This window comes from Alligator sinensis, unplaced genomic scaffold, assembly GCF_000455745.1.
Source record: "Alligator sinensis unplaced genomic scaffold, ASM45574v1 scaffold1177_1, whole genome shotgun sequence".
In the NCBI taxonomy this organism is placed as follows: domain Eukaryota; kingdom Metazoa; phylum Chordata; order Crocodylia; family Alligatoridae; genus Alligator; species Alligator sinensis.
The window spans coordinates 1154334-1170968 of NW_005842120.1; the positions used below are offsets into that span (position 1 = coordinate 1154334).

The following is a 16635-nucleotide window of genomic DNA, read 5'->3' on the forward strand; positions in this document are numbered from 1 at the left end:
GGCTCATGTTCATCTTGGAGTCAATAATGACTCCAAGATCCCTTTCCTCCTCTGTGCTTTCAAGAAGGGAACTCCCCAGCCAGTATGTATGCTGTGGATTCCTTCTCCCAAGGTGCAGCACCCTGCATTTGTCTACGTTGAACCCCATTCTATTCTCATCTGCCCACTTTTGTAGTCTGTCTAAATCTAGTTGCAGCCTCTCTCTCCCTTCAAGTGTGTCCACCTCGCCCCACATTTTAGTGTCATCAGCAAATTTGGACAGCATGCTTTCCACCCCCTCGTCCAAGTTGCTGATGAAGAAGTTAAACAGTGCGGGCCCAAGGACGGAGCCCTGGGGTACCCCAGTGCTCACATCTCACCAGGTTGAGTACAACCTGTCCACCACTACTCTCTGGGTGCGCCCCATCAGCCAATTTTTTACCCATCCAACTGTGCAGGCATCAATGCCACAGTCACTTAATTTATTGATGAGGATGGAGTGAGAGACAGTGTCGAAGGCCTTCTTAAAATCTAGAAAGACTACGTCCACAGCGACACCATCATCCAAATAATTAATCATCCATCATCTATTATAATAAATTTATACATTTTTCCACATGTAGAATATAGTTATTGTGGGGTCATTTTAATTTCAAGGTTGTCTTAGATTCAAGTAAATTTGGTATAAGCCCAGAGCTTAAATTTTCAATGCACACTTAAACATCATTTAACAAATGACCACTAGATGAATGCATTCATATGAGAAATAAAAGGGTTAAAGTGTCCCAAATAAGTAACAGTCATTGCACTCGTTATTTTTAACATTTAATTCCTTAGATAATATTCAAAATTGTGTTGTTTAGTCAAGCAGTCCATGGTACAAATAAAGAAACAAATAAAAAAATAGCTTTATAATATAACGTAGCAGCTGAAGTACATAAACAGGGCAGTATGAATATGTATTAAAAAAAAGACATTGACATTTATGAAACAGTCTCACTGAATGTCAGTGGTATCTAGGCTTAATCCCTAGTAAAAGGTGAATTAACTAATATTTTTCTAACGTTAAAACATACAGCTGAGTTGGAGTTTTCTTGATAGTTTTAGGGCCTTGTTACACATTCATTTTAGGCTACTCTTAACCCCCGGATTGTCCACACATTAACACCTGAAACTAGTTTTATGCACGCTTTAGGCACCAAATTTACAGCACTTCAAAGCAGGTTTATCTCTGATCCATGTTACCCAGCTCGTGTTCCATTAGTGTGTGGCTACTCTCCACAGATGAGCCACCCAAGCTGCAGTCCTTCAGCATCCACGATGCAATATCCTCTCCCCCACCCTCCTGTTTTGTGTGGACAAGCTTTCCATCCCTAAATCCTGCTTCCCAAGGGGTGGTTCTGGCACCAAGCCAGCACCCCCTCCCACCACCAGGGGTGTGACTTTCCCACTCCTAGGGATGCGACCCTGTGGAAACAGCCTGCAGAGCACATGCCAGATAGCCAGGTTGCAAGGCATGGATGGGTCCAGGAGCGAGGTGTAAGGCTGGGAGGGGAACAAGGTACAGAGCCAGATTGGGTCCCCATGAGCTGGGGCTTCCTTCCTTTGTAAAGGGCAGTACCTCCACCAAAAGTGCCTTCCTCATTGCTCCCACCTCCCAGCCAACCTGGGAAGCACAACCAACACCCCCCAGACCCACATCCTAAGTCCAAGTTTATTAAAACATGAGACTTCCTGAATTTACTTTATTTGCTTTTAAGTTCTTTTATTTTTTTACTACTTTTTTATTTTATCCTTCCTTTCCCCCTCCCATGTTATTACCCACACCCATACTGTTAACTTTTCACCTCTCCCATGGGCGACTGGTGCCACCTTAGGGGGGGGCACATGTCCCCCCAGTGACCAGTCAGTGACCATGGTGGGGGGAGGGGATGGTTCCCCTGCAGCTGACTGCACTGACCAGAAAGCAGCCACGCCAACCAGGAAGCAGCTGCAGTACTCCTGGAAGTAGCTGGGGCACTTCATCTGGCACTCGCAGGGGTGCACTGGTGCTCCCACCTGCCCCCCTGCCCATTGTCTAAACAGAGAGCATGGCCTGTAAGGGGGTGCACCAGCGCTGTCAGGGGGTGCACTCCCTACGGGTCATCACTGACCTCTCCGCTTCATGTTCCTGGTCCCACCCCATCAACCCAACTCTCAAACCTCCCCACCTAGAGCAGGGATAGAAACCTGTTCTGGATCACCAACCCTGTAGTGGTGACTCAAAGCTATAGCTCCTAGTCAGGCATCTGCTCACCAGCCCTCTAGTGGCAAGTCACAGTTGTGCAGGTGGGGGACAGTCAGAGAAGGTTTTTAGCTTTAAGGTGTGGCTACTCCAAACTTGATCTAGCACTAATACTGATCAACATTTGCACAGCTCAAAACGCTCTTAGTTACTCTGTACATGTAATATGCAACAAAGTCCTTAGTTACTCTGAATGCAGAGCCCTGTATCTTATACAATCTTTAGGTTTTAGGTTTTCTTTTTATATATGAATGTCATAAATATTAGTGAGCTTACAAAACTTTGGATTTTAGGTGTACCAGAGTTTGGAACATGAACTGCAGAAGCATGTGAATCATCAAGATACTCTACAGCAATGCCAAGCTTGGCTGTCTACAGTTCAGCCAGAGTTAAAACCAAGCACTTGGCCACCTTTCAGCCTGGCAGATGCAGTTAAGCAGGTAAAAGAAGCACACTTAAGCAAACTGGTTAACTACTCTTTTTTGGAATGAAATCAAGTAAGTGTTTATTTTTGCAGAAGAAAAAAATTAAATAACTCTCTGGCCTTTCACACATCAAAAATTCACATTCTCATCAGCTGCTTTTCTCAAGAGATAAGGATCCATTAGAAGCAACAGAGTCACCATGTAAGAACATCATGCTAGGGCTGGATCTGTATACAAAATGTGTGGAAATTGTTGCCTGCCTGGCTCCCTGCCGTCCTTCCTGAAATAAAGATGGAAGATATATAAGGGGCATCATAGGCATATGGTCAGTTTATCATCAACAGTATTAGAAAGGCTTCAACCTGAGGGTATGGGCAGCTATTATATTTTTAGCACTACAAGAAGTCTACTCCAGTGCTACAAACATGGACCAAGTGCTACTGAAAAGTACTTGTTTGAAAAAGGAACTTCTTTATAGCACTGTGTGTTGTAGTGCCACAGACTTGTTTAATTACAAGTAGCACTACAGAGGTTAGCATCCCAGTCTTACATTTTCCCTTGCCTCCGTCTTCCCCCCACCCCAATGCTCCAAGGGAAAGGGGGGATGGAGAGTGACTGCTGGGGAGCTGTCAGCACTCTGTCATCACAACAGTGCTTCAAGAATAGCCAGCACTGCTGTCAAAGCACCAACAAGAACTGGTGTTCCCACAGTGGTAGCAGCACTACCAGGGGTGGTGGGGGCAAGGAGAGCAGTTCCTTTCAGCAGCTGCCAGCTGATCATTAGTGATCATTGACAGGCTACCCCCTTCTCCATCAGCGATTGATCCTGGGCAGGCCTGGAGAGGAGCAGCCTCCTATCACCCATGGCTAGAGCTCACCTTCAAGGCAACCTTGAACAGGCCTGGATTGCCTGTGCAACTCCACAGTGTTGGGGAGGGGGGGTTTGTATCGCTACAAATGAGCAGCTCTCAATAGATTATTTGGTTGCCTTTGCCACCCATAGAGCTCTCTGGGGGAGAAGAAACAAGGGATATGGGAACTGAAAATGAGCACCCTGCAACCACATTATGGTATTCAAGAGAAAATGTATTGCATCCCATTTCTAACAGAAAGAGAGGGCAAGGAACCCTTCTCCTCTTCACAGGATGTTGGGATGAAAGATCTGTTCCAAAATGCTTCTAGGGATTTATTCTTTATTTAGTTGTCCATACATTCAAAGACTAAATTCAGAACTGGGGACTTCTCCACCCACAGGGAAGCTATCCAGAACCTGTAACTAATGTAAGTAATGCCAGCTGTTGAGCAAGATGCCCAGGTTGCAGTAGTGAATAGATAAATGCTGGAGTGGTGGTGGTGGAGGCCTCTACAGTCATCTGTTTCTTCTTTTGGCTGTATCAGCCTGACCAGAATTATCTTTGGTCTTCCACAGTGTTTATATCTCATAATGCCAGCATGTTATCAGCTAGACTGGGGCTATTTTATATCTGATACTGGGTGAATGGATATATAATCTCTATGTCATACAAATTTATCTTCAGGAATTGTCCAAAATCCGTCTCTCTTGTGTTATTTGATCTCATCTGAGTTTTTTCTACATTTCCGTCCCCTCCCTTTTCTACCCCTTATGAAAAGGAACTGTGTAATAAGGCATGCTTCCTGGTTCCTTATGAATTATTTGAAATCATTCTTTGTGTAAGTCAATCATTATGTAACTTGAAATCATTCTTTCTTTTCTTGCTGGTCATTTTTAATACCTAGCTAATTTATTTTGTATTGGTTTTTTTACCCTGTGTTAAAATTAAAACTGACTCAAAGATACACATTTTGCAATTTAGGGGCATTTTCAACCCCTATATACGTTACTGGAGGGGTCTGCAGTGCTGCAGGTTGTGGCTGCCAAGGTCATGAAAGAGGAAATTACCACCACTATAGCATTGCCTTCTTCCTCATCTGCTGCTCCTTTGGGTTGTGTTTCCCTATACTGTAGAAGGCAGCCAGTTATAGGAAGTGGCAGCTGTATATGTAATATGGTGGCTTTGAGGTCTCAAGAACTTTAGCAGATAAGTTAATGTTGTGCTTATCAATATTAATTGACTTTGTGGTAGAGTGGTGAACCTCTGTGAGAGTGGATCCTAGGAGCAGTGGCTGAAGCTCCTGAGAGCATAACACTGTCAAGGCTTTGCTGCCAGGGATGCTGGAGGGAGTTGGCAGTGGTCTGTCATGAAGGAATCAGCCCTTTCCAGAGAAGACATTGAACATGCCAGGATCAGTTCAGCTGTAAGAGAGTAGATTGGTCTAGACCAGTGAGGGCCAACCTCTTTGGCAGGTATGCCACAATTTAAGCCTTGCATCTTCCATTATGTCATTCTGATCCCCTTCCCCTGCCCAGCTGTTCTGCTTTTTACTCCTTGCTCTCTGTTCTGCTGTTCAGATGTATTCTCCCTTCCCTGTGCTCCCTGCCCATTCTGCTGCTCGCTTTCTAGTCCTTGATTTCTAGCTGTTGGTGCATTCCCTGCTCCCCTCCTAAGCTGCCTTGTGCCACACACGGAGGTTGCCCAGGATGCTTATGGTTGGCCACCCCTGGTCTAGACAGTCACTTTACCCAGTCAGTACAACAGGAGAGTTAATTCTGTTTTCTTTCCCCCATGAGAGAATGACTTAGCTGAAATTCTCTGCATGTATACACACAAAAATTTCTAGTTCCCTATCGTGGAATAAACCAAGTACGGTACAACATGAACATTAATCTTTGCTCTAAAAAATAAACAAGATAAATTGCCATTCTTCATCATAGTGGGAAATATATTTTATTACTTAATTTTTATATTATTTTATTTCATTTTGTTTTCAAGTTGCTCTAATGATTTATAGCTGTGGCAAAACAGCCTTCTTTGATAAAGTGCTGTTGTTTTATATTTTTTTTCCATCTGAGAATTGTCAAAACTGAATGTTTTTAAGCTGAAAAGATCTATCAGAGGTGTTTCCTTTCAGGTTAAACACTTCCGAGCTCTGCAGGAACAAGCAAGCACCTACCTGGATCTTTTGTGCTCCATGTGTGATTTATCAGACACCACAGTGAAGAATGTGGCAACAGACATTCAGCGAACAAAACAAACGGTATGAAACAAAGCACACCAATCGGCTTCTAATCCTTCTTAAAGTTTTAATTGCCTTGATCTGCCCTTTTATACAAGGGTCATATTAGACAATGGCTTAAAGAAACATCTTCTTTATGTACATCTTAACTTTTCTTTTTATTAAATTGTTGCAGTGGCAGTATGACAGTTTCCCTAATACTATGGTATTCTTCATATAGCAGCATGTTACAGGAAGGTTGCCAGAGTGGGTGGGGGCTATTCAAGTATAGTACATCAAGGCAGCAAAATATAGTGTATATTATGCCTGTCTGAAGAAGAAGAATGTGACCCAAGGTATTATTGTTTCCAGTAGCAGAAAATATGATTTAGACTATCTGCTAATGCATTGTTGTATAGTTTTAGTCTTCAGTATACCCTTTATTAAAAATTCAGCAATAATAAGCTGATTTTTTGATATTCACTAAAATCAACATGGCATAAAATCTCCTGAGGGATCAATTTTTATTAATTTTAACTTTTTAATAAAATTGATAACTTCTTTATGTGCATTTACAACCATGTACTTATATTTTAAGCTTTTAAATGTTAATTCTACATTTCAAATTAAAGGATTTGAATGAAAGTTATGACCAAGAAAAACTCTTTCCTGCAGTTCCCTCCATACAAGTATTTCATTTCACTATACACTTTATGCACAAGCATTCTAACAACATGGTAACTAACTCTGTTGAGTATAAAAGCCAAAAGCATACAATAACCAAATTCCATACCAGAAAAGCAAATGATGCAAATCCAAGTAATCCATAATCTGTAACTTGAAAGGTAAGTCAAAGACCCAGAAATAAGAATCACTGTTAAGTAACTAGCAAAAACAATAACAACAAAATCAATGAGCACCAAGACATTTTGAGCCTCTAAATCTTAAAGACAACCTACTGCTGTATTTGAAGCAAGCAAAGCGCTGTTAATAAGGATTTAACATTGATTGATGGATTCAGCTCCGGTAAGCGTTCTCCTTGTTGAATTTTTCCTAACAAAAGGCATTATTCAAAAAGACACATGAGAAAAAGAACTTTCTTAGGCATATTAGATGGAAATAAATGTTGAATGTTTTCACTTAGTCATTAAGAGACTGTATAAGTCACAATCCAGCATAATTCTTGAAGTGAAAGCAAAAGAATAAAGGCACTGTAACGTAATTACAAGCTTGCTGTGCTTATCAGTATTAACTGACTTTCTGGTAGAGTGAAGAACCTCAGTGAGAGGGTATCCTAGGAACAGCAAAGGGAATTTGAGCTTTAAAGGGAATTTTTGAACACTTGATTATTTCACAGTCATTTAGGGTTTTTATACCACCTTTTCAATATTGAATTATAATAAAAGTTGTTATTCTGCTGTTGTTTTTCTCTGATGCAATCTTATCTTATAACTTCGGGAGGCTAACTCTCTTTTTGGACACACGTATTCTGCAAGCTTCACATAGTCCCCCAAGATACCGCAGGTATCTGCCTTCCACACAGTGCTAGCATCCAGTCCATATAGCAGGCAAATAGTTGCATTAAAACATTTTCATCCCTTTTTCTTTCCGTTCTTTTCTTTTAGATTGAGCAACAGATGATGCATTCCCAATACCTGGCCCAAGGTTGGGAAGAGGTAAAACAAATGAAGGTTGAGCTTTGGATCTACTTCCAGGATGCAGACCAACAACTGCAGAATATGAAGAGGAGACGGGCAGAACTGGAGTTGAACATTGCCCAGAACATGGTTTTACAAGTTAAGGTAAGGAGCCATTGGATTGGAAAACGAGGAATATGTACAACAGCTGTGTGTGTGTGTGTGTGTGTGTGTGTGTGTGTGTGTGTATTTTCTCACACGCGCGTGCGCGCACACACACACACATATATTATGTATGTATTGTTTTGGTAAAAGCAAGAACAGTGGAAGGCAGTGTTTTTTTACATTGGAAAGAAGTGAAGTGTCTGCTTCAGAAAGAAAAATTATTATTACTTCTATATTATTTTACAGAAAATAGTCTCAGCTTTACTGAAATAGGTTGCCTTCATTTTCAAGGGGTTAATTACCTGTTCAGGGTCATTGAACATATGGCTACAGGCTGGATCTGGCCCACAGAGCCACTTCACCCAGCCCACTTTGGGAACGAGGCAAGTGAGAGTGGGGCCTGCCACTGAATTCCAATTACAGAGCTCCAGTGGGCAAATGTCAGCAGGGAAGTGAGTGAGCAACAGCTGCATTAACTCTCATCAGTCACCCGACCATCCCCTCTAGGTCCAGATCTAGCCTGGAAATGCAGATTTTTGCGACTCCTGTAAACACTTAATCTGATGTTAAAATCTGTGATTTATCTATTATAATAGAATTGCTCTTCTCCTCAGAATACATAATAAAAACTATTGTCACAGACACATGAACAAGCATGTGAGAGATAAATGATGGCAGGTATTTGCAGTGTGTCAGTTATTCTGCAGTAACTGCCAGTGTGCATGCTTTTACTTAAAGGGAACGGTAAGCTGCCACAGGCTACCTTTTATTTACTATGGAGAAACGTGTGCACACATTTACTATAGAGAAGCTGACAGACCGTAAACCTCCACTCTTTATTTGTCCACATACCAATATACCACTATTTCTAAAAGAAATAATACTTTATCTTGCAGGTCCTGATCAGTAGGGAACAGATACTCTTTCAAATAGAAACTTGATTTGTTCCTGCTTGCAGAGGAGGGTATTTTAGATATTGGCTTCAAAGTAGTCATTTAGAAAATGCAGACAATTTATGCTGTAGTCAAAATACCACTAACTTTACTAAACGAAATATGCTCTTTCAGTCATTAATAAATCATGGAAGGCCGATTTTTGCATTATTTGGACTAGAATGTGTACTGTACTTTATTACTACACTAAGCATTGTGGAAAGTTAAAAGAGTGCTTCCTCCCAAATAGGGAGAGGCTGAGTATATAGTCATATCTTTGCACCAAGATCATAGTAGGCCCATTGTACTAACAACTGATGAAGGAGGCAGGAAGAAGACAGGAACATGGATTTTTCTTTCTCACTCCTCCAGTTAGCTTCAGTAGTTTACCATGCATAGGAGCAGATACTGCCCACTTAGAATGAGTAACATATTGTCTGTCATTCCCCTGTGTACCTTTAATTTTGCAGAGAACCATTGTGTTTTAGGATAGTGGATACAGGGCAGGTAAGACTCAGTCCAGCATTTAGCATGCAAGTTACTGCAAACTAAATGGTTTTGATTAAAGTGAGTGGTGCTGGAAGAATGCAGGACCTAGCCTGGCCTGTAGATAGTCCTTTTTTGGAATTTGGAAAATGCTGTTCATTACAGAGCATCAGGCAATGTTAAATAACATAGGAAAAACAACAGGTTATTTTTAACTATGTGTTGTTCATTTTCTATATTTTTTTTCGTTGATGTTATTTTAGTTTAGTTTTATATTCATCAAGGAAATGTATATGAAATGGGGAGTTCATAGTCTTTGATTTGATAATCAACCATAATGTCCTATTGGAAGTATAAGAACTATCAAAGTTTAAGCATCCATTTAAGCGAGAGGCAGTGAAATTCTATGGAGCTGAGATCCTGTTTTATGCAACTATCTCTGGAAAAAGATAGACAAAAGAGAAGAGTGTGCAATATACAGTATTGGCAAAATTGACCACTTGTAGGGCTATGCTTTTCTTCCCTGTGGAGAGTATGTTGAGCAGCTGTGCAACTCGAGGAGAGGGCCAGGGAATGGATTGTGACTTTAGTCCTTATTCCTCTCCCATCCTGATTGTGTAAATGAAGTATTTTGCTAATATCCCTTTTTTGTCCTTTAGGTTACATCCCTTCCCTAATCTTTGATAGGCCTATGAAAGTGTAGACAATATTCTTTGGGTAAATCTGATATCTTTTATTAGACCAACTCAAATAGTTGGAAAAATTCTTTGCAACCTTTCAGGTAGTTACCCTTTGTCCAGCAGAGGAAGTGTCTACAGATGGTCTGTGACCTTCTTGGATGGGGTAGTAAAGCAGCCAGAGGCCAGTACTGTGATTTATCTATTATAATAAATAGGCAGATATGGTCTATTACTGGCCTCTGGCTGCTTTACTACTCCATCCAGGAAGAGCACAGACCATCTGCAGTGTACCCAAAAGCTTGCAAAGAAGAATTTTTCCAACTATTTGAGTTGGTCTAATAAAAGATATTGGGTTTACCCAAAGAATCTTGTCTGCCTATGTCCTTAGGCCAGTACGGCTACAACCTACACCTATGTAAGTGTATGCATTTCTAAATGGGTTAATTTCTAAGGTGTCACCATGCCCTGCCTTCCTTCTGGTTGACTTCAGACTAACATGGCTAGCTGCCTCTCCCTCACACACCTGATGCACAGGGCTGAGCCTCTATCCAGCTCTAAGTAGAGTGTGTTTAGCATTATCATTCAAATCTCAGCTCATTATTAGATGGCATATCTCTATTTTGTTTTTCATTTGTTCTTCTAACAGGAGTTCAGCCAGAAGCTGCAGTCTAAACAGTCAGATCTTACCTCTGTGACTGAGAAGGTGAACAAACTAACACAAGGACAGGAGTCACCTGAGCACAAGGAAATAGGACATTTAAGCAATCAGTGGTTGGACCAATGCCTTCACACAACCAGCTTGCTCACAAAGAGGGAGAAGGATCTTCAGAGGACAAAAGATTACCATGATCGCATGAATGTAGTAGAAGTCTTCTTGGATAAGTTTACAAAGGAATGGGACAACCTGGCCAGGTAGAGAGAGTCTGTCTTGTTCTGACCTGATATATTTGACACATATGGCCCTCTTACCATATTTCTAGATATCATGCCCTTTAAATATCCCTTTTAATAATGTGCTTGATTTAAAAAAACAGAATACCTCCTTCTTTGGTTACGGTAGAATGCATTGTTTTGAGATGAAAAGAAGATGGAATACAGAATGTGTATTAATTTTTTAGTTAGATCTTCAGGAGTTGCTTTCAAGAAGAGTAAGCTAATAACCTCTGGTTATAGCTCTGTGTTGTGTTACCTTCTTGTCCTTACGTACCACTTAACACTGGCTGCAAAATGCATACATTTTAATCACTTTGACTCTTGGAAATTTACATTTTGTGACATATTCAAAAAATTAAATTAAATTAATTTAAATTAAATTATGCAAGCATTATTCTCTAATGAGGGATATCTATGTTAGAGAATCAAAAATACAGTTCCAAACAGTATGTTCTAATATTTCTCATTCATAGCTAAGCGATTATCTCATATTTTTATAGAATGGTTAGTGTAAATGGTCAGACACTTGAAATTTTAGTTGCTGCCACCACATCATTGAGACATCTTGAGCACAACTTAAGACTGTATTTTTAAAACAGTAATGGTTACTTCTTCTACTGTTAATGTCAATTGGCTAAAATCCCTTGACCTCAATATTGTAATAATATGTGTCTAGCATAATGTTTGTTCTTTTCATATACAATGAGTTAAAGTGTGGGCTGCCAGTAGTTACACTGCTAATATGAATTTACAACAAGCTATGGCAGAAGAAAAGATAGTAAAAATACTATCTTTTTCTAGTGATTGAGGCAAGTAGTTTAAAAGGAGCGTACAAGATTTTGACACCCTAATCCCATTGAATCCTAATATGATATGGGCTCCTACTGCCCTTGGGCTTTTTTGAATATCCCACCTTAAATATAAATAAAGATTTCACTCTTGTACTATTCATTTTGTCAAACAGATCAGATGCTGAGAGTACAAATGTGCACCTTGAGGCCCTGGAACAGTTGGCTTTGGCTCTGCAGGAGAGGAGATTTGCCCTTGAAGACTTGAAAGTCCAAAAGCAAAAGATGATGGAACATCTGAATCTAGATGACAGAGAATTAGTGAAAGAGCAGTCTGGGTATTTTGAACAACGCTGGACTCAGCTGGAGGACCTGGTCAAAAGGAAAATCCAGGTTTCTGTCACAACCTTAGAGGAGCTAAGTTTGATACAGTCCAGATTTCAGGAACTGATGGAGTGGGCAGAAGAGCAACAACCAAGCATCTCTGAGGCTCTTAAACAGAGCCCCCCACCTGACCTGGCTCAGAGCTTACTCGTGGATCATCTCACCATTTGTAGTAAACTAGAAGCCAAACAGCTTGTTCTGAAAACACTCATAACAGAGTCTGACCGGGTGATGATTAATCTAGGCCTCAATGAAAGACAGCTGCTCCAGAAGGCACTTGCAGATACACAGAATCATGTTGAGTGTCTCAGTGATCTAGTTGGTCAGAGGAAAAAGCACCTGAATAAAGTGCTATCTGAAAAGAGCCAGTTTCTCATGGCAGTTTTTCAGGCTACAAATCAGATTCAGCAACATGAGAAAAAGATAATGTTCCATGACCATATTTGTCTATTGCCAGAAGATGTGAGCAAACAGATTAGGACTTGTAAGAATGCCCAAGCTAGCCTGAAGACCTGTCAGAATGAAATCACTGGGCTGTGGGCTCAAGGACGGGATTTAATGAAAGAAGCAGAAGAACAGGAAAAAAGTGAAGTGCTAGGTAAATTGCAGGAACTACAAAATGTGTATGACACTGTTTTACACAAGTGTAGCCAGAGACTGGTAGAACTGGAGAAAAATATGGTTTCCAGGAAGTATTTCAAAGAAGATTTGGATAAAGCTAATCATTGGCTAAAACAAACTGATATTGTCACATTTCCAGAAATCAATTTAATGAATAATAATTCTGATCTATATACCCAGCTGATTAAGTATCAACAGATTCTTGAGCAGTCTCCTGAATATGAAACTCTTTTACTTATGCTGCAGAGAGATGGTCAGGAAATCCTACCATCCCTTAATGAAGTGGATCATTCTTATCTAGATGAAAAGCTGAATGCCCTGCCTCAGCAATTTAATATCATCATTGCTCTGGCCAAAGATAAGTTCTACAGAGTTCAGGAAGCAATTTCTGCCCGCAAAGAATATGCTTCTTTGATTGAATTGACAACCAAGACTTTAACTGAACTGGAAGATCAGTATTTAAGCATGAACAAAGCTCCAACTGCTCTCTCAGCCAAAGAAGTTGCATCACTCCAACAGGATTACAGAGCTCTCTTAGGTGAGGTGGGAAACCTTGGTGCAGCAGTTGATGAACTGAACCAGAAAAAGGAGGCTTTCCGAAGCACTGGACAACCATGGCAACCCGATGAAATGTTGAAACTCATCACATTATATCACAAGGTGAAAAGGCAAATAGAACAGAAAGTTAGCCTTTTGGAAGATGCTATAGAGGCCTATCAGGAATATGAGGAAATGTGCACACAGTTGAAGAGACAGCTAGAGGCAGTGAAGAAAGAGCAGATGAAAGTGAATGAGGAAACACTCCCAATAGAAGAAAAGCTGAAAATTTACCATTCTCTGGCTGGTAGCTTGCAAGACACAGGGATTCTTTTGAAGCGAATCACTGAACATCTACATGTGCTTTCTCCTCAGCTTGACCCATCTGCCTATGGGACAGCCAATCATGAAGTACAGTCTTGGCAGGAAAAGCTAAAGTCATTGCATGCTACCATTGGTGACACAGTGATGGAGTGTGAAAACAGGCTGGTACAAAGCATAGACTTTCAAACAGAGATCTGCCGCTCACTTGAGTGGCTGAGATGGGTTAAGGCAGAGCTTAACGGAACGTTAAGTTTGGACCTGAAACTACAAAACATCCAGGAAGAGATTCGAAAGGTTCAGATCCATCAAGAAGAAGTGCAGTCAAGTCTGAGAATAATGAATGCCCTGAGCAGTAAAGAAAAGGAGAAGTACATGAAAGCAAAAGAACTGATACCTGCAGACTTGGAAAACACCCTTGCTGAGCTGTCAGAACTGGATAATGAAGTTCAAGAAGCCATACAGAAGAGGCAGGTTAGTGTGTCCCCAATCTATTATTTTCTTCTATCTTGGAAAAATTAGCTTGTGTTGGTTTTCTTTGTGTTGTCATCATGAATAGATTGACTTTGCTTCCTAATTATTTTTCATAGTTTTAGGCATAGGTCATGGTCCATGCTAAGTGGTAAAACAAGGACTTTGGAGGAGTAAAGACTTCCGTCAGCATACACAGCACACACAGATACATCCATGCTCTCACTCTAGGTGGCCTCTCCACATTTAGGGGCCAGGCACAAGACAGGAAGGAAGGATGGGCATAGCTGGTGCTACTCCTGAGGAGCAAAAGATAGATTAGGGTATGACATTAGTGAAGCCTTGACATCTTGGTGGGGTATTCTCATTATTTTTGTTGTTAAGAATTGTTACCCCTGTTATTGAAAATGTTATTTTTCACTGTTGTTTCAGGCTACATTGACTAAATTGTATAGCCTGTGTCAAAGGTACTACCAAGTTATGCAAACAGCCAATGATTGGCTTGAGGATGCTCAGGAATCGCTACATTTGACAAAGAATGGTCTGGATGTGGAAAGTTGCGAGGAGAATCTAAGAAACCACCTAGAATTTTTCAGCACAGAAAGTCAATTCCAGAGTCACCTGGAAGAGCTACATTGCCTGGTGTCTGAGATGGAACTATTTATCCAAGTTACAGCAAGAGAGCAACTGGTACAGAATATAGCTGCTCTAGGGGAAAAAGGCAAGGGAACAAAACAGGAATCTGAAACCCAGCAAGATCTACTGCAGAGGTATCTTTGGGGATGATAAGGGACACACTACATTTGTTTCCAGTCTAGTGGGTTGGGATCTGTGGCTTGGGATTCAGAACTCCCAGATCCTGTCTTCTCCATAACTGATTGGCTGGCTGATGTGAAATGAGTTGCTTAAGATCTCTAAGCTTCATCTTTTTAGAATGAGTTAAGTGATACTTTATCAATATACTATTTCAGAAGGTTTTTGTGAGAATTGAGATTTTTGTTTTTAATACATATTGAGTTTCTTATAAAAAAAGCTGATAGATAAATGCAAAATATTAGTAGTAGTAAACCTCAGAACTGTATGTACCAGTGCGTGTTTCAATGATTTTTTTTATTATACTGAATCTTTCTTGCTCGTGTTTCATTCTCCAAGGTGTGCTTCTCTGTGGCAGGAGTACCAGATTGCAAGGCAGAAGGTTATTGAATTGATGAATGAGGCTGAGAAGAAATTATCAGAATTCTCTTTAGCTAAGTCTGCTTCTGGTCATGAAGCAGAAAAGAAATTGCTGGCCCATAAGGTAAGGTTTCCAAAATCAGCAGGATGTCCAATTTCTTTCTGTGAAAATAAATTCAACCATTTGCCATAGGATTCAGGACACCAGAGATGTACATCTCGTTTGTTTTTGCATTATAAATAAGTTATGAAGGGTTTTTTTTATTTGCATCCTAAATAAAATACAAGAATCGTGTCCTCTATATACATATAGTAGCTTAAAAAGTGGATACTGACAAGAAGTGATTAAAATAAACATACCTTACTGAAGTAACTCTTACAGATCCACCTAAAAAATTCCAATTCTTATAAAAATGAGAATTGAGTCAATGGCATCCCTCACTAATTTTCTGCCAGGGCTTCTTGAGAGTGAGAGAGCTGAGAGATGTGGTATATTAGAAATGTACTTACTGTGGAGCACTATAGCTAGGCCTAGGCCAGCTTATTCATACTGCTGCAGTTGGGATTGCATACAAAGCCAAGATTAGCTTGAAACCAATGAGAAATTGGCAAAAAAGAATCCCTTCCATTTATGGGGATTCTCTACAAGGAGAGAGCTGATAGAGATGGCCTCCTTTGCCATATGCCTCACTGCCCAAGTAAGTTTTGGATTTGGATAGAAAATTGAGTTAGAACTCTTGCTGATACAGGTTTTGTCAGGAAGCTGCAAACAGCTCTTTCCAGGTTATAAGTGTCCATTATTAGGGCTGTGCGAAACGGCACTGTTCCGTTCCGACTTCAGTTTCGAGGTCTGGATGGAACAGTGCTTTGTATGGAATTTCATATCGAGTCGAAACAGTGAGGCTGTTTTGACACTGTTTCAACATTTCGCCTGACCATCATTCTGGGGAAAGGAACTCAGTCCAGCTGGGCTGACTTTCTTTCCTGAGCCCGATCCTAGGCCCGGGGATGGGAAGTCAGTCCAGCTGGGCTGACTACCAGTCCCCGGCCTGACCTTGTGCTGGGGATGGGGAGTCAGCCCAGCTGGGTTGACTACCCATCCCCAGCCCAATCTAGCACCGGGGATGGGGGAAGTCAGCCCAGCTGGACTGACTTCCCATCCCCAGCGCTATGGTCAAAACGTTTCAACTTTCGAAATATTTCAACTAGCCTCGTTTTGTTTCGAGGCTGTTTTGCAGCCCTTCGTTTTGTTTTGATTTGTTGTTTCGACCTCAAAATGAGTTGAAACAATGTCAAAATGAAATGGCCAGTGAAATTTCATACAGCCCTATCCATTATGTCTTGAGTACAGTTCGTACAGAGCAAAGATTTTGGGCAATAGTGCTTATACTATCTTATACATATATAGCTTCTATTCACATTTCACTTCCCAGTCAAGGACTCACAAATACTGGACATTCTTGTTAGGAACTCTTATGCAATACTTCTAACATCTAAATCATATGTAGAGGGTACTTGTGTAAAATAAATGTCCTTTAAAATGAACAAAAGTGATTATCTTAAATTATAAATTAATTATAGAAAGTAATCATTAAACCAGATTATTGTTTGAAGTTGCCAAATACAAAAATTTTACATGTGCAAAAATCTACAATGGGTATACTTTAAAATTGTCATGCATGTAAAATACTAATGGTCAAAAGCTAATACAAAAATAATTTAACCAAGGCTAAAGATTAATTAC

The 16635-nt window shown here is 40.5% G+C and overlaps 1 protein-coding gene across 1 annotated transcript in view; it reads left to right on the plus strand.

Annotated features, from left to right (window-relative positions):
* The window catches only part of SYNE1 (spectrin repeat containing nuclear envelope protein 1), a 522133-nt gene that overhangs the window by 314702 nt on the left and 190796 nt on the right, over positions 1–16635 (plus strand). Inside the window, 7 exon segments of the mRNA XM_025205597.1 lie at positions 2557–2703; positions 5680–5805; positions 7389–7565; positions 10310–10575; positions 11561–13721; positions 14151–14488; positions 14871–15015. Of these exon segments, the coding sequence (XP_025061382.1) occupies positions 2557–2703; positions 5680–5805; positions 7389–7565; positions 10310–10575; positions 11561–13721; positions 14151–14488; positions 14871–15015 (3360 nt within the window).